Here is a 19701-nt window from a genome sequence, read left to right as displayed (position 1 = left end):
TTTATAGCCCACGCACCACGATGAAGAGTGGCCCCCACTCGCCGCAACTAGAGAAAGTCCTTGCACAGAAACGAAGACCCTACACAGCCAAAAATTAATTAATTAATTAATTAATTTTTAAAAAACTTTAATAAAAAAATGTTTATAAAGGTATAGAAAAAGTAGAGAAGAAAGTGTGTTGTTTAATAACAGATAAATAAAAACAAAATTGTTAATTACATAGGATGGAGTTGAGGATTTCCTTATAATTCTGTAGGAAGAAAGTTGGATTTTCAAAATAAACTATGTATTATATAAAGTTTCTTTTTAAAGAGAAGGGTCTAACATATAGTCATTATAATTTGATAAAGATTTGTTGAAAAGAATATTTTGAGTTTTACTTAACCATAACTGGAAGGATATAAATGAAGCTAAAGAAGCAAGAAACTAGGGGACTTCCCTGGTGGTCCAGTGGTTAAGGCTCTGCCTTCCAATGCAGGGGATGCCGGTTCAATCCCTGGTCAGGAAGCTGAGTCCCACATGCTTTGCGGCCAAAAATCCAAAACATAAAACAGAAGCAATATTGTAACAAATTCAATAAAGACTTAAAAAAAAAAAGAAGCATGAAACTGAAACCTGTGGAATGGTGCACATTTGTAATGTTTCTGTTCAATGTAAATCCAAAGCACTATTTATGTTCCAAAATATGTGGGAATGAAACTTGTATTTAAAATATCCTATTTGTAACATCTTTGGGACACTTAATTTAAACTTTAACCTGCTATTTATTTCCAACTTTTGATGTTTTCATTACTTGGATATTTTCACAAATGGCAATATTTTAAACGTCATGAAATGCTTCATCTGCCTGTATTGAGAGGGGAAGATTTTGGAATGTTTTGATTCCAAGAAATCCAAGCTTTTTTCTCATTAAGCTAACCTAACCTCTTAAAAATGTTTTCATCTCTTTTTTCCTATAAAGCAAAGTCCACAGTTGAATCATCAACACAAGAAAGCAGTGCTAAGCTAAAAGAAGAACATTATCAGAAGGTGCCTCTAACAGAGTACCTAAAGAGAATCAGACTTCCAAAAAGCATAGATTCATACACAGGTACCATCAAATGGTGGATTATCTCAGTGGGAGGGCTGGCTGTTACCAAGAACCCCTGAAACCCAAAGTCACAGACAGCTTCCATTTTCTCTAGTCAGTGTTCTGAACCTATCTAGAAAGCAAAATTTAAACTGTATTATCTGCAACGGGTTGTTTTCCCCTTTCCAGCGAAGATAAGAGATAAAAATATTCCTGTGTGTTTTTAAAATAGTCCAGGGCCTGTCCTGTCCCTAATTAACTTCTAAAAGAAGTCCCAAAGCATTAAGTAATATGTTCACTGAACACCCCTCCAAAAAAATCATTATAAAATGTTTGTCTTCTTCCATGGCTTCACATTGTTAATTAATCCAATTGAACAAATCCCCTCCTACAGCTTCCCTTGGGCAGAGGAAAGCTCTGTGTACAGGGTCATGGACTGCCTTCACTGGCTGATTTGCCCCCTCCCCACTTCAGTCACACCCCTGTGGATAAGATGTGGCCTTTGGCTCACAAGCCCTGGGTGACCCTGCAGCTTAATTACCAACCAGCATAAAGCCCTTTGAGTCAGTTCTCCTGGACATGGTAACTGACTTTTCCCTGGGTTCCCCTTTCCTCATCTAAATAGTACAGTCACTCATGGGGACAGACTCAGTGGCCATTCTCTAAGAGACATGAAGAACACTCTTTAATGTCAGAAAAGCTGATAAGATGACTTATCCCTCGTAAACCCCAGTGCCTCGGCTCTAGGGGCAGAATTGTGCTGAATGTTTTAAACAGAGTCTCTTATACAAATTGTTTATCTCCAGAAGGTGGTGCCCCAACTTTACCAAACTAAGCAACAGAATTATTTTAATGTTTTTTACATGCCATGTGGATTACTCCAGTCTCTATTTTTCTAGATCGATTCTATCTCCTGTGGCTCTTGCTTGTCACCATTGCCTTTAACTGGAACTGCTGGCTTATACCGTTGCGCATCATCTTCCCATATCAAACACCAAACAACACACACTACTGGCTTATTACGGACATCATATGTGATACCATCTACCTTTTCGATTTGCTGTTAATCCAGCCCAGACTCCAGTTTATTAGAAGAGGAGACATAATAGTAAGTAGGGTTTGGGAGAAGCACAAACTGACAAAGGAATATCAGATTGAACTACAAAAAAACAAATTAACAGCATTGTGTTATTTAATGTCTGACTGATTGTCTGCATGTATGGGTCTCTAACCACTGGAACCACCAGTATAATAACAATAACAATAACAACAACAATAACAAAACAACCACTGAGCACTCACCACGTGCTGGGGACCATGCATCTCCCTGTACCTTAGTTTCCTCATTTTAAAAATGGGAATAACAATAGTACCTTCATAATACTGATGAGAAGACTGAATGAATTAATGCAGGTAGCGTGCCTGGAACTGTGTCTGGAGCCTATCTTCTTTTCACTCTTCACTTTCCAGATTCATCACACCTTATTCCTCATCATCAAATGCAGTGTTTGATCCACTTCAGAAATATCATTCTTACCCTTAGGAGAAATCATCTTCCCCTGGATTTATTCTCACTGTTGAGGGGATTTCAGAGCCAATCCAATCAATCTAAGACAGAAAGAGAAGACTATGTTTTCACAAGTACACATCCAAATCGTACAGCCTCTTATACCCTGCACCCCACCGCCGGGCCCTTCCCCAGCTAACTAGAACAATGCTTCCTTTCCAACTGATGTCCACTGTGATATCCTCATCACAGTCGCAGTGAGGGCTGCATGGAACAGATCCTCCAATGTCAAAGAAGGAAGAGCAGAGCAACCAAGTGTACGGCACCTTGGGTTCATATATGTTTTTGAAGAAGAGAGGTAGTCTCCTTAATCTCCTGAATATTTTCTTTTGAATTTCCAGATGATTTTAAGTTATCAAAAAGCTAAAAGGGGTTTGGGTTATTTTTTTCTTTAAAAAATACTATTTGTGGGCTTCCCTGGTGGCGCAGTGGTTGAGAGTCTGCCTGCCGATGCAGAGGACACGGGTTCCTGCCCCGGTCCAGGAAGATCCCACATGCCGCGGAGCGGCTGGGCCCGTGAGCCATGGCCACTGAGCCTGCACATCCAGAGCCTGTGCTCTGCAATGGGAGAGGCCACAACAGTGAGAGGCCCGCATACCACACACACACACACACACAAATATATATATATATATATATATATATATATATATATTATTTGTTGAGGAATGCCCCCTATATTTGAAATATTTTCTAGGAAGACATTCTAAAGGCAAGAGCTAAAGCTATAGCAAAAATCTATTCAAAATATTCCTTGTGTGGGCTTCAGAGCATTAGTCAACTCACCAGCATGATCCCCTAAGTTCACTGGCAGTTTGATGAATGAAGATGATGTGTACAAATAAGAAATAACACCCCAAAAAGGGGGCACTAATTTCAACCTCCATTAGATGCACAAAAGAGGGAGAAAATCAATATTTGACAAATGGAAAATGACAAAATCAGTAAGGAGAGACTTTTATTTTCAATTTTCTAAGAGGTCTTTGCACACAATGGAGTGTTAAAACCAAGAAAAATAACCAACAAAAACACACTCAATGGTCTCTATTTAAAATGCATTATCACAAGCTACAAATATAGAGCAGGAACTAATTGCTTTGTTTGTTCAAATGAAGTTTAATGGTTTCTTTAATGTAGAGTAGGTAGTTTTAGCCTTTAAACTTGATTACATTTTGCTAAAAGGACTATGCAAGTTGAGTATCCAACCTGAAAGTCTCACTACATTTAGCTATCTATGCGAACTTTGTTTTACACCATCAACTTATTCATTCATTCAACAAACATTTATTAAATACCTATAGTTGACAGGTATTCCAGAACTGGAGGATGGAAATATCAATTCCCCAAGGGCTTGAGGGAAAACAGATACCAGATTGAGGTGCTAGAGGCCACAACAGAGGAAATTGGGAGGGTTTACAAGTTTTCCACAGCATTTATGTGCAGTATCTTTCTTCTGAGAATGGTGCTGCACAGAGTACAGAACTTTGATTCAAGGACCAACAAAAGGAGTCTCTTATTTAAAATGTCCTTTATAGACAGCAGGAATAGAGCTGGGAATGACACCGTGGACGTTATGTAGATATGAGACTTGCACCCACAACACTTTGCTAAGACTGCCAATCACAATGATCCATGGAAACGCTCAGAGCCTTCTAGTGACCACGTCTATCAGGCCTGTCATTATAGTCAACTGCTTTTGGTCCTTTAGCTATTATTTATAAACTGATCTAGAGAAAATTAACAACTCCCTTCTCTGTGCTCTGCACATTTTACTCACACTTCTGTTATTTAATTGTTAAATAACAATTAAGTTCACTATGATGTAGCAGAAACAAATAGTCCAGGGTCAAATTTCGCCTCTGAAATTAACTTACAGCAATACTTGAGAAAAATAAATTTACCCTTTCATTGTGTACTATCTTTGTCATCCGTAAAATAGAACTAGTACCACCCACCTCATAAACTTATTGTGAAGATTAAGTAAGACAATGTGAACACCTAGCCTAGGGTCTGGCTTCTAGAAGATGAGCAGTGAATTGATGACTGAATCAAATGAATGAATGTCCACACACTTTCTCTTGTCTCCTATTTGTATAGGTATCTCACTTTGTTACCTGATAGTAAGTTTCTTGAGAGTAGGGACAGTATTCAATTCATTTCCCTATTTATCCTAGGAATTCAGAGGGTACATTCAAAAATGTTTAAAGGAGTGAATGAATGGCAATCTTGGTTCAAGGATTTTCTTCCCTTGAATAACAGTTTAATCTACCTTGTAGTAGTATTATATAATATTATTATTTTGAAACATTTTTATCTGTTCTATGTGAAATTATGGATTTTCTATGAATTATTTAAAAGAAGAGGTAAACAATAAATAGATATAATAATACCTTAGATGAGGGTCTTCAAAGACTATCTGATTGAAAAAGATTTAAGTGCAATTATCATACCCTTTCTAAAGTAAGCTTCCTCAGAATAAATGTTGCCTGCATAATAATGAGACTTAAAAGAGACAGAGAGAATTAAATAGGGTTACATACTAAAAATAAGTGCCTACAGAGAGACCTTCAAGATGGCAGAGGAGTAAGAAGTGGAGACTACCTTCCTCCCCACAAATACATCAGAAATACATCTACATGTGGAACAACTCCTACAGAACACCTACTGAACACTGGCAGAAGACCTCAGACCTCCCAAAAGGCAAGAAACTCCCCACATACCTGGGTAGGGCAAAAGAAAAAAGAAAAAACACAGACAAAAGAATAGAGACAGGGGCTTCCCTGGTGGCGCAGTGGTTGAGAGTCAGCCTGCCGATGCAGGGGACACAGGTTCGTGCCCCGATCCGGGAAGATCCCACATGCCGCGGAGTGGCTGGGCCCATGAGCCATGGCCACTGATTCTGCGTGTCCGGAGCCTGTGCTCCGCAACGGGAGAAGTCACAACAGTGAGAGGCCCGTGTACCACAAAAAAAAAAAAAAAAAAAAAGAATAGGGACGGGACCTGCACCAGTGGGAGGGAGCTGTGAAGGAGGAAAGGTTTCCACACAGTAGGAAGCCCCTTCACCAGCAGAGACAGGGAGTGGAAGAGGGGGGAAGCTTCAGAGCCATGGAGGAGAGCACAGCAACAGGGGTGCAGAGGGCAAAGCAGAGAGATTCCCGCACAGAGGATCGGTGCCGACCAGCACTCACCAGCCCAAGAGGCTTGTCTGCTCACCTGCTGGGGTGGGTGGGGGTTGGGAGCTGAGGCTCAGGCTTCAGAGGTCAGATCCCAGGGAGAGGACTGGGGTTGCCTGCGTGAACACAGCCTGAAGGGGGCTAATGTGCCACAGCTAGCTGGGAGGGAGTCCAGGAAAAAGTCTGGAACTGCCTAAGAGGCAAGAGACCATTGTTTCGGGGTGCGTGAGGAGAGGGGATTCAGAACACTGCCTAAACAAGCTCCAGAGATGGGCACGAGCTGCGGCTATCAGCGCGGACACCAGAGACGGGCATGAAAAGCTAAGGCTGCTGCTGCAGCCACCAAGAAGCCTGTGTGCAAGCACAGGTCACTATCAATACCTCCCCTCCTGGGAGCTTGTGCAGCCCGCCACTGCCAGGGTCCTGTGGTCCAGGGACAACTTCCCTGGGAGAACACACTGCGCGCCTCAGGCTGTTGCAATGTCATGCCGGCCTCTGCCACCACAGACTCACCCCGCATTCCATATCCTTCCCTCCTCCCAGCCTCAGTGCTCCAGAGTCCCCTAATCAGCTGCTACTTTAACCCCGTCCTGTCTTAGTGAAGAACAGATGCCCTCAGACAACCTACAGTCAGAGGCAGGGCCAAATCCAAAGCTGAACCCCAGGAGCTGCGCAAACAAAGAAGAGAAAGGGAAATTTCTCCCAGCAGCCTCAGGAGCAGCGGATTAAATCTTCACAATCAACTTGATGTACCCTGCATCTCTGGAATAACTGAATAGACGATGAATCATGCCAAAATTGAGGCAGTGGACTTTGGGAGCAACTGTAGACTTGGGGTTTGCTGTCTGCATCTAATTTGTTTCTGGTTTTATGTGTATCTTAGTTTAGTATTTACAGTTTGTTATCATTGGTAGATTTGTTTATTCATTTGGTTGCTCTCTTCCTTTTTTTTATATATACTTTTTTTTTTTCCTTTTTCTCTTTTTCTGAGTGTGTATGTGTATGCTTCTTTGTCTGTATGGCTTTGCTTCCACCATTTTTCCTAGGGTTCTGTTGGTCCATTTTTGTTTTTTGGGGTTTTCTTTTTTTTATTTTAGTATAGTTTTTAGCACTTGTTATCATTGGTGGATTTGTTTTTTGGTTTCATTGTTCATTCTTTCTTTTTCTCTTTTTTATTAATTTTTAAATTTTTTATTTTTACTAACTTTTTTATTCTTCTTTTAATACCTTTATTTTATTTTCTTTTTTCTTTCTTTCTTTCTTTTTCACTCCATTTTCTTCTGAGCTGTGTGGCTGACAGGGTCTTGGTGGTCCAGCCAGGTGTCAGGCCTGTGCCTCTGAGGTGGGAGAGCCAAGTTCAGGACACTGGTCCACAAGAAATCTCCCAGCTCCACATAATATCAAGTGGTGAAAGCTCTCCCAGAGATCTCCATCTCAATGCTCATACCCAGCTCCACTCAAGGGATAAATATGCTAAGATCATTCTTCCAGAGTTGGAGGATGGGGTCATACTTCAACTTAACTTCTTAGCACTTGATACGTCTGTCTGTTCCATATGTCTGTTCCATATAAGCTTTGAAGGAGCACTTGATATGTGCACTTGATATGTCTGTCTGTTCCATATAAGCTTTGAAGGAGCTGACTCATCATACTCAAGCTTGGTACATGATTCAGCATAAACTTGTACATATACCTATATCTGCCTGTGGTTCAGTAAGACATTTTGTTTAAGGGAAAAGAATCATTAAATAAGCATGTCATATATTTTCTAATGTATTTCTATAAAATTTAGTATGTGCACATGGGTAGAAATTATAGCCAAAAAAATGGGGTGGTGGGGCAGGAATTGGGAACTTGGCTAACAAATCTTAAACATTGTTCAACAGCAATTTAAAATTTTTGAACATGGACAGCCTGGATAATAATTATTAGAAGATGTTGCTTCCATGTGTCCAAGTTATAATACTTTGGTCAAATAATTAATAGTACACAGACAATTTCCTCCTACCTATAAGTGAAATAGAAAAATATAATCCCAATATTAGCATTAATTCTGAATGTTAACAAATGCCTTCCTATTCCTCTATCTCTTATCACACATTTACTGAGCACATGTTGTGTGTTAGACATTGTGTTAGGAACTGAGAAACACAGGATAAATATATTGTCCCTACCCTTTTAAGTAGCTCAGAGTATGAAGCATGGACAGACAAAAGAAAAATGGTGGAGTTTTGTGATGTAAGTCATGACAGAGGTAAGCCCTTGGTGCTATTTGATGCAAAGAAAACAAGATAAAGGAGGGAACACCTGGTCCAAATTTTGATGGATTAATTGAAATTATCTGCACACCTTCATCCCCATAAAAAAGGGAAAAATATGTCCTAAATTCTGGGAACAGCATAGGTAAAGGCATCAAGGTAAGAAACTCTGCTATGCACTGCTAAACAGAATAAGTATAAGATGCTTCAGGAGGTGAGTGAGACAGAGAAAATAGAGCTTTGTATATCATGAAAGGGAGCTTGGATTTTTTTTCTTTAAGTCATGTGAAGTCATAGAATTTGACATAAATAGAATTGTTAATGATCTGATCTAGAGAGATCATCTCACTGCCATTGTAGAACTGATCAAGGAAAGCAAGAATAAAGGCAAGGAAACCAAAGCCAAAAAGAGAAAATAGGCATGAGAAAATTTTAAAAAGGAGAATCAGTAGAACTTGGTTGCTGGTTGGATGAGGGCTAAGGGAGAGTGAGTGGTGTAGGATCACTGACTAGTGTAGATGAGGATGCTCATATGATACTCAATAAGAGGAGGAGCATGGATGGCTTTAGGGGAAATGGAGAATGATGATGCATTCAGGTTTGTTGTAGGTTAAATTTGAGATGAGCAGAACTGCTAAGTGAGGGAGACAATAATCAGTTGTTGGACAGGTCAACAGCTCCAGATACTAATATTAAGTGGAGGTAGAGGTTTGGTAGCATCCACAAACATGGTGATCTTTGAAATAATGAAAGTGGATGAAATTTCCCAGGAAGTAAATATGAAAAGAGAAGAGGGCTGAATCCTGGGAAATATTGACTTTAAATGGCTAGCCATAGGATGCAAGAAGGACCCTGAAGGGCTTCCCTGGTGGCACAGTCGTTGAGAGTCCGCCTGTCGATGCAGGGTACACGGGTTCATGCCCCGGTCCGGGAAGATCCCACATGCCGCGGAGCGGCTGGGCCCGTGAGCCATGGCCGCTGAGCCTGCGCATCTGGAGCCTGTGCTCCACAATGGGAGAAACAGTGAGAGGCCCGCGTACCACAAATAAAAAAAAAAAAAAAAAAAAGAAGGACCCTGAAAACTGGAACTGAAGAAGTAAACCAAGAATGGCATTACAGATTCTTTGAAAAGAGAAAGTTCCAAGGACAAAATTGTCCCCAAAAAGTCAAATGCTTCAAAAGTTTTACTCATCTCTTCATGCCTTTACCTATTCATCCACTCAAATATTTATTGGGCTTTTAATATATTATAGTCACTAGTTATATACAGTTGCTAAACAAAATCAACCCTGTCCTGAGATAGATTACCATTTCATGGAGTAGACTGATCTTAAATAAATGGGGCAAGACATATATGTGTGATTTCAAAATGTGGTGAGTGCCATAAAAGAATGTTAGTATGTAAAGGATTCCCTGGGTATGATCATTAGGAGGTTATTGGTGGCTTTCACAATGGTAGTCTTGATGGAATAAGAGAAGTGAGCAAAAGTCAAATCACCACCAAAATTGCCATGAGTTGAAGAATAAATATGAAGAAAGGATGTGGAGCAAAGCAAGGTAGATAACCCTCTTAAGAAGCGTTAGTGTGACAATTAGAGCAATACAAAAAGAAAACAAAGCCAAGGAAGGTTTTTAAATTTATGATATGGGAAGATAGAGCATATTTATAGGCTGTTGTTAGAAGGAACTAATAGAAAGGAATAGCTATAAATATTTTTAAAGTGAGAAAATGTTTAATGAAATTGGCTAAAATTAATATGAATTATAAATATAACATATTTCAGGTGGATTCAAATGAACTAAAGAGACACTACAGGAGTTCTACAAAATTTCAGGTAGGTGACTTACAATTCCAAAATTGTTCAACTAATCCATTACAATTTTGACTTTAAGTTCCATCTATAAATTTCTACCCAAAAAAATCTGCTTCCTTTAAAAATTGTAGCCTTTGTAACAAAGTTTATACAGGTGAAGTTTTATTAGGCAGAGTTTTTCTTCTCAATAATTATACAATATACTTCCTAGTATGTGCAAATGTGTAATTCAATATATGGGTCTTTACTAGGCAGAACAAAATCTTAGCACCCACATTTAAATTCCAATTTAAATGTCCACAAAGGAGTATGGGGTGTACTTTGTCTTGTCCATATATAATTCTAGCCTCCAATTCATGTAGCATGATGATGTAAAAGTCTACAAAATTGTTTCTACTCCTATTTCTTTCTTGTTCATATAAGCAAAATATATGCTACGGTATAGCACAGGGAATTCTGCTAAATATTCTGTAATAACCTAAATGGGAAAAGAATTAGAAAAAGAATAGACACATGTATATGTATAACTGAATCACTTTGCTATACACCTGAAACTAACACAACATTGTTAATCAACTATACTCCAATATGAAATTTTAAAAAAAATTTTAATAAAATAATTTTAAAAATAAAACCACTGGAAATTGTCAGAATGGCATACAGCAAAAAAAAAAGAAGCAATTATTTAGATAACATGGCATCTTCCTTTTCTCAAATAACAGTATAATATTATTTTTTCACCCATGTGTAGTTTTTTCACCCATAATTATTTACAAAGTACTTTATTATCTTTTATTGTTCCTCCTAACCCCAAGAAATAGGCAGAGATTTGAGGGTGTTCCAAGGTTACCTAAACTGTATGCATGAACTCCAACCTCCCATTTCAAGGACAACACTTTAGTGGCCTCAAATTTTGTTAAAAATACAAATCTCAGTTTAGGTGCCAAATTGTCCCTACTGGCAATCTATGGTGATTAAAATTTCTTTCAATTCTTTTTTATCTCCAATTAATTTTCTCTGTAAAAACTGCCACATACTTAGACATATTCATAAAAGATCTAAACTACTTTGATGAACTCTACAAAGAGGATGAATAGTTTTGTAAGTGCCACAGACCTTATTCCAAACACTTAATCACTTTCTTGAATTTGAATAAGGGCAACTTAACTCATATATTTAATTTGGGTTCATAAATGTAAACTTTTACATTTATTTAATTGAAGTCATGCCTTTTGAATTTCCTTAGCACATCCTGTATGTCTTATGGCATTGTATTACACTATTTCTGCGCTTGGTTATTCCACCACTAGATTGTTAACTTCTTGTGGACAGAAACAATACCTTACTGCTATTTCAACCCCAACATGCTTTGCAAAGTTCCTTGTACAGAGTACAGTGTTGGTCAGTACTTAATTCAATTTTCTACAATTCATTGAGAAATAAATCATCTCTATCTATACAAATCCACATTAATGTATTAATATCAAACATGATTAATAACTCTCTGCATAGAAAAGTCAAGTGAGTATGTGAGCAATTGGATCCTGAAATAGCACTAGACAAATCAACAGTTCTGTGCTCCTGCTTCCTTATTTATAAGACATTATTTTAGTAACTGCTCTGTGTACCTCTCAACTTGTTATGAGGCTCAATATCTGTAGGGTAAAATCAATGAGGTTTGATGATATTATGCAATTTTTAAGCCAATTATTTTAGTAAGTAATTTGTTTATAGTAGCCAATGTGTGTTCATTCAAACTGAAAGTCCCATTCCTTTTCAATAGCACTAGGCTTTGAAATTGTAGTACACAATTAATTACCTCAACTTTCCATTTCATACGTATGGCCTTACACAAAACTCTTAACTCCTCTTAATTGTCTTAAATAAATTAAACGTTTTTTTAATGTACTCTGTTTTTCAAGATGACGTAAAAAATAATGAAAATGAATAATTGTCTTATGTAAAAGAATTTTTTATTGTTATCATTGCAATCAGGAAAGTATGCAAATGTTATGCTGTCATTTCACAATTACCAGGGTAATGGAAGGCCAGAATAATTTAAATTCATCACAAATTTAAAATATATTGTCTTTAGCTATAATAGTACTTTCAATACCTTCTTCCATCGGAGCTGATAATTGTAAATGGGACTGACTTCTTTCCTCTCCTCTCTGTTAGCCTGTATAGTCTCTGATAGATATGTTCACAGCAGTTTATTGTTAGCAATATGATACAAGGTAGACAGCAGTAGAAAGAACTGAAGAGTCTGGATGAACCACCAACAATATAATTAGCCCTCAACACTGGAGAATTGCCTGAAACATAAAAATATATCACTACAATGAATGCCCAATTGTTTCACATAAAATCAAGAATGGGCTTGAGTTTCAGTCCAAAAGCCCCAAGTTTAAAACACTATTAAAATGTATTTTAACAGTAGCAACCATGCCATCTCTTAAATATATGTGACAGCTCAACAAAATCCCAGAAAATGCAATGCTGAAGCCGAGATCAGATGAATGAAGCTGGAAATGAAATTCATTAGAAGTAGGCTATGAAGTAGTGTTCTTGTTTTCAGGGCACTAATACACCTTTCAGTGACACCATGCGTATGAAACTGAAGGCAATTTTGTATTAAGCAACAAATAAATCATGGTGACTGGTCAGCCCTTACATACATTGGTATAAATCAATTCATGTCCTAAAAAGCATGTAAACACAACATAATTGTGAATGTGTTCTTCCAACAGTTGGATGTGGCATCAATAATGCCATTTGATGTTTTCTACCTCTTCTTTGGGTTTAATCCAATATTTAGGACAAATAGGATGTTAAAGGTAAGATAACTATACTTAACTGTCTTCTTATAATAATGGAAGTCTCAAAGTACTTTAAAATATCCTAAAAGTATCATATTCTTAATTTTTCGTAAACTATCCTCCATTTTTATGCCCTCATCAATGCTAAGAATTTTAAAAGCTGAATGAAGGAAAAATATCCCTATTTCTAGTAATGGAAGTTGCTTTTGTTGTTTTGAGTCTGCATCTCATAACAGCTATTTTTATAACTTAAAATAGGAATGCTTTTATATTTTGAAATACAGCTATAATTACAAATGAATATTTTATAATTTTATTCTGTTCCACTTGTCACTATTTATTACATAGTCACTGAATGCCTGCAATACTGGCTGTAAAATGAGGGTATTAGTTTAGCTGACCTCTAAGTTATCTCACTCATCAAAATTTCTATAATTATAGAAAAATGCAAGCACAGTTTTGCATAACAAAATTATTTATATACTTAAATACAACTCAAATGTCCATCAAGAGGGAAATAGTTAAATACATTGCAGTATATCTATAGAGTACATTGTAATGCAAAAATGAAGAGGAAGTTTTCTATGAAAGATCTCCAAGACAAACTGCTCAGTTAAAAAAAAAAAAAGCTAGTTACAGAACAGTTTATAGAACAATAGTAACTTTTGTAACAGAAAGGGGAAAATATTCTATTTTTCTATATTACATAAACAGTGGAAGACTACCCAAAAAGTCTAATAAAAATGGTTAACTGAAGTAAGGATGGGAAGCTGGAGGGAAAAGCAGGATGGGTAGGGGCAGGAATAGGAGAAAAGACTATGAAGGTATATATTTCCTATTGTTTTTGAACTATGTGAATGTATTACCTATTCAAAAAGGTTCTAAGACATAAATATTTTATAACTCATAGCTTTATCAGATACCTAAGAAGAATCTGAGGAGAGTCAGGATGTGAAATTTCATATAAATTTTTAATAATAGCAATGATAGCTTGTATTTCCAAAGCCAGCCTTCTTAAAAGGAACACCAAAGATTTTATCAGTTTTAGGTGGTTATCGCTTTGACACCTTGGGAAAACAAGATGACATAATCTGGAGACTCGGGTGGATCCTAACACAGCTGCAGCTGATATCTGTTGAATACATACCTGTAGCTACATACTTTGTTAAACTTGGTATTCATTATCTCATTTATTCCTCCAAACAACCTCATTTTAGAGATGAGGGAAATGAGAATTAGCAGAGTAAAAAAATCTGTCCAGACACACTCTGGTGAGTGGCAGTATCTGGATTCTATCACATATTTTTTCTGATCCCAAATTCCTTACTATAATCAGATGGGCAAATAAACTTCAGGCTGAAGGAGCTTTCCTTCCACACCCATGATTTTTCCAAGTCAAGAGGGACCTTACTCTATACTCTTGGCCATCCAAGACAACTCTAGAGACTTCTGTTTTGACCACAGAATGTAGGTCTAGATTGAGCAGAACTTAACGTTCCCAGCAGCTTGGTGGGCTGGCCATCCATCATCAAATTTCTAGTGTAGAATGGATGTTTCTGGAGGCCACTGCTCAGAAGCAACCAACTTTGAGAGAGACTCAAGTTCCTATGGATTTGAGTGTTTGTCTGGCATTATAATAAAAATTTATAAAATGCTAACTCTTCAAACCCCATCTCTGTGTCCCTTCAGTGTCCAAAAATCTACTCACTATATTAGGTAGTTTTTTTTATAATATAGGAGATCCTGAAAGCCAACATTAATCTTCTTTACATAACCCCACAGTCCAGTCATCTTCACATAAGTGTGTCATTTTAATGTGCAGTTCTCTAGGGAAAATATCATTTACCTATCTCCAAATTATATATGAGAAAACAAATTAAGGATATAAATTTTCTCTACAGTGAACACTTAAGCTAAATTTTAAAATGTGCCTTTGTGAAAACTTCTGTTAAGAGCACAATAAACAAGTTACCACAAATTGAAATTATCTTAATCTGAATGGTTAATGGATGTTTCCTACTTAGGAATTCTGGAAAAACAAATCATTTGTGTATATTTCTAGTTAAATAGTCATTGCTATTATAGCTGTTTTCTAATTCCAAATGTTCTATTACAGTCTTATCTACATTGGATGAAATTTTGAACTAAATAATCTTTGAACTAAATAATCTCTAATAGCCCTTCCTATCTGTAAGATCCTATGAGTCTAAGTACATTCTCTTATTGTCCCCAATTTACAGATGAGGAAACCAAAGTACAGAAATACTAAGTGACTTTTCCAAGGTCGCACAGTTAATAAATGGCAGAGAGGAGATTGGTGTTTGGCTCTGGATTTCATGCTCTTGCTCTTGCATTTTACAGCCTATAGATTAAAAAGAGAAAGTAGGGGGTAAGAGTGCATGTAGGGAGTATCTGTTGCTATAGAAGTGGGTGTAAGCAGAAGAAAACCTTGAGGCAAATAACAACTGTTTGGATTAAATGCATATAAACTCTCTATGTCTTTGAGCAATGTCAAGAATAGATAACAAATGCTAATATTAATTGAACTTTACATTTTGTTGAAATAAATACACATTTAATGCAACTTGCTTAAAAACAATGCTAGTGTTGAGCAACAGGCCTTAACACCTATTTACGATTTCAGTGTATTTTATTATGCTTTTACTATCTTACTTATGTTTTGGGGGGAGGTATGATTTTTAATTATTGTAAAATAAAGTTCTACCACATGCTTTAAAAAAGAAAAAAAAGGAAAGAAATGTTTTTAAGCTTGATTTTCAACAAGCATTACAAACAAGACTATAACTAGAGGGTAGAAATAAAATAAAGCAAGAAGCTCTGGAAGTTTGGCACCTTGTTAAAATGCACTACCCGGAGGAAAATACCACTGACAGACCTTAGTTTTTCTAAGACATGAATAGAATTATTTTCAGTAACAAATAAAGTCTATTTTATATTGTTTTATTTAAATATAATAGATGTATTTAAGACTAATGCACTTTTGGATTTCTTTTGCTTGTTTTCTACATAGTACACTTCATTTTTTGAGTTTAATCATCATCTAGAGTCTATAATGAACAAGGCATATATCTACAGGTAAAGTATAACTCAATGTACTTCAGGGCTGGGAGAGAGAGCAATGGTGAAATATTTTAGACAGGACTTGGGAAGAATATGGCCTCCCTGCAAAAGAGAAGGGAATAATCTCAGATTTGGGGCTATGTAAAATATTGGGTTGTGTTCTAAAGTAGATTTGAACATTTTGAAGTGAGATAAAAGTATGAAAATTATATTAGATTTTAGAAGAATACAAGACTGAAAAAGAGGACGTATTACCTGCTTCAGTCAGAACAAAGACAGAGAAACGTGCTCTTTCACAAGTTTTTACATCTCTCTCATGACAATTCATTCTAGTCTGAATTTTCATTCATTTGCTGTTCTGAACTTAACTTGCCCAGAGACCTCTAGTCAGTTAATCGTAGCATAAAATCCCATGAGCTTTTCAGAGATATCCAGTGAAATCAGCATGGTGTATTTTACGGGACTCAAAGTGGAGAGGTGACCCTGGAGGCATATCTTTCAGGGAGTTGACTCATACCATTTGTGAAAAGAGGATTTTTTTTTTCTACTCTTGTCAGTCCCGGTCAAGACACTGCAGTCAGAAAACATGTGAAGGCACCATCATTTTATATTGTACTAATGAGAGTTAACAGTTCACAAATTTAAAGCAAGGAGATTCAGCAGAGACTTTAAGGAAAAGAAAATGTTAAAATAGGCTGTATTCCAGAAATAACATGAGTCTTACTTTGCATTTATTCTCCTTCCCAGATGTATTCGAACAACTGGATACTTGCTCTTTACTCTGCACATTAATGCTTGTATGTATTATTGGGCTTCAAACTATGAAGGAATTGGAACTACCAGATGGGTGTATGATGGTGAAGGAAACAAGTAAGTTTTAATTTTGAAGGAAATGTTTATTGATTATTCTTAATTTTATGTTTCAGTTTGAGCTTTCTTAAGCTAGTGTTTTTTGAAACTGTAAATCACAATCCATTAACTCTTTATTAGTAGATCAGTATGTTTTTAAGTGAAAGAGGATAGAATAGAGGAGGACAGAATAGAAAATATCCAAGTCTGTCATACCGAGTAGGGTGTGTGTGTGTGTGTGTGTGTGTCCTGGATTAACCTGTAGAATGCATTTCTTACTCAGGATCATGAACAAAAAAGTTTGAAAGCCTGTGTTTAGACAGCTGAGTGGTAAGGTAACTTTTAATAACTCCTATGATGATTGTTAGTAATGAAGAATGTTAATTATTTGGAGGGCAGATGCAGTGGCTAATTAGTTTACCACTGAAGAGCTTTATGGGTTTATGAGTCAGCTATAACCACTAACTCAATTAAACACAAAGTAACAAGGATCATATACTAAACTTGGCAATTAGATATGCAAGTACCCTGAGAATAAGAGATTGTCTGAAAATTTTAGTACAGTAGAATCAGGGCTCAACAATGGCAACTGAGTTTTTTAATAGTGAAATTTCCTTTTGGTAGATACAAAGGCCTGGCATAAAGTAGATTCCACTAACTTTCTGCTCCAGTGAAATGACATTGAGCCTATTATAAAGCAATGTCCTTACTGGAAAATAACAGGTCCCAGCATGACTTTGAAGGGCAACTCACAGCAGCCTTGGGAAGGAAAGCAATTATAGGATAGAGCAAAAACTGTAAAGATACCTCACAAAATTACACCCTAGCTAGAGTGAGCAGGATCTGAATGAGGGATTATAACATTTTTTGAACATTTAACCAGAACTAATTTTAAAAATTTAAAGTCAGAAGGCCCACTGATCGGGGAAATACACACACACACACACACACACACACACACACACACACAACAAGAAGAAAGTGTATAACCAAATCTATAAGTAATTCCCTTTAGAATGTGAATTAAATATGCATTTAGTTTAATATAAGTAACTACAAAGAAAACTGAGTAAGATACCAACTATATTAAATATTGCCTAGTAGTATGTAATTCAACATCATTAGACCCATAAGTCTGATAAGTGTTTTTATCAAATTAGCAAAATAATATACAGTTGCCATCCAGAAAAAGTGGAGCTATTTCTCTTTTCATACCTGGATGCCTTTCTGCAGCATTTCTAGAGAATATATCTTGTTCCCAGTGCCTAGAACATTGTTAAATATATAACATACACTCAGTATATGTTAGGTATTTAAAGAAGGCAAGAAGGAAGTTTCTTTACTCTCTCTTCCTACTTGCCTTCTTTAAATACTTAACATATAGTGAGTGTGTGAGAGAGAGTAAAGAAAAAAGGAAGGAATGACCAAATCTGTATTATAACAAGAAGAAAGAAACCTCAGTTTCAACCCATAAGAAACTGAAGCTACATTGTTCTAATATTTTAGACGTCTAATTCCAGCTACAGTGCAGACCAGATATTCAAAGCCCTCTCACTAAAATACAAGAAGATAAACTACTTGAAATTTTTGTTGTATTAGTTATTGCAATTACTTGTTATAAGATACATTTCTACATAAATTATAATCACAACAGTTTTCAATGATTGCTAAACTCTCTAGAAAGTAAAAGGAATCTCCAAAGTCTAAAAAACAAATGTGGGTACTGAAGCTGGAGTAAAGTAGTAAGATAATCACTAAGGAACAGAAATAGAGAAGATAACTTCTGAATCAGTAGAATAAAAAAAAGATAAGATTGTAGAAACAACTTAAAATATATCAGTAAGCAGAATAATTTAATATGAATTAAATTCACCACCTAAAAGAGACTGTCAAATAATATTAGTCAAAATAGACTTTAAAACAAAAATTATTTTAGGGAAAAATAAGGTTATCATATAATGATAAAAGTTTCAACTCACTATCAATATTTACCAGTTCTAAATGTGCATGCACCTAATGCAAAGTACTTATGATGAATCAAAGAAATTCATAAAGCAAAAATTATTAGAAGGAAGAGAAATTTACAAATACACCATCAAAGTGTGAGACATCAACACACTACTATTGACTGATCAAGCAACCACAGACAATCAGTAAAGATATAAAAGATTTGAGAACCCATTAAAAAGCTTGATTTAACAAATACAAATGGAACTTTGTACCCAAGAATTAGAAACCACTCATTAATCTTTTTTAATTTTTTTATTGAGTTATTGTTGCTGTACAATATTTTATGTTACAGCTGTACAATATAATGAGTCACAATTTTTAAAGGTTATGCTCCATTTATAGTTATTGTAAAATATTGGCTATATTCCCTGTGTTGTACAATATATCCTTGTAGCTTATTTTACACATAATAGTTTGTACCTCTCAATTCCCTATCCCTATAACACCCCTCCCTCCTCCCCTCTCCCCACTGGTAACCACTAGTTTGCTCTCTATATTTGTGAGTCTGCTTCTTTTTTGTTGTATTTACTAGTTTGTTGTATTTTTTAGATTTCACATATCATACAGTATTTGTCTTTCTCTGTCTGACTTATTTCACTTAGCATAATGCCCTCCAAGTCCATCTATGTTGTTGCAAATGGCAAGATTTCATTCTTTATAATGGCTTAGTATTCCAGTGTGTGTGTCTGTGTGTGTGTGTGTGTGTGTGTGTGTGTATCACATCTTCTGTTTCCATTCATCTGTTAATGGACACTTAGGCTGCTTTCATATCTTGGCAATTGTAAACAACAATACTATGAACATTGGGGTGCAGGTATCTTTTTGAATTAGTGTTTTTGTTTTTGTTTTTGATATATGCCCAAGAGTGGAACTGCTGAGTCATATGGTAGTTCTATTTTTAACTTTTTGAGAAACCTCCATACTGTTTTCCACAATGGCTATACCAATTTACTTTACCACCAACAGTGTACAAGGGTTCCCTTTTCTCCACATCCTCGCCAACATTTGTTATTTGTGCTCTTTTTGATGATAGCCATTCTGACAGGTGTGAGGTGATATCT

General features: G+C 36.3%; 1 protein-coding gene across 1 annotated transcript in view; it reads left to right on the top strand.

Moving 5' to 3' along the window:
* The window catches only part of CNGB3 (cyclic nucleotide gated channel subunit beta 3), a 143808-nt gene that overhangs the window by 69419 nt on the left and 54688 nt on the right, over positions 1-19701 (top strand). The window contains exons 5-10 of the mRNA XM_065895239.1: positions 962-1090; positions 1969-2177; positions 9852-9902; positions 12632-12718; positions 15732-15796; positions 16529-16651. Coding sequence (XP_065751311.1) covers positions 962-1090; positions 1969-2177; positions 9852-9902; positions 12632-12718; positions 15732-15796; positions 16529-16651 — 664 coding nt within the window. The remainder of the gene's footprint in view (positions 1-961; positions 1091-1968; positions 2178-9851; positions 9903-12631; positions 12719-15731; positions 15797-16528; positions 16652-19701) is intronic.

Source organism: Phocoena phocoena, chromosome 17, assembly GCF_963924675.1.
Source record: "Phocoena phocoena chromosome 17, mPhoPho1.1, whole genome shotgun sequence".
In the NCBI taxonomy this organism is placed as follows: domain Eukaryota; kingdom Metazoa; phylum Chordata; class Mammalia; order Artiodactyla; family Phocoenidae; genus Phocoena; species Phocoena phocoena.
This window is presented reverse-complemented; position numbering and strand designations above follow the sequence as displayed.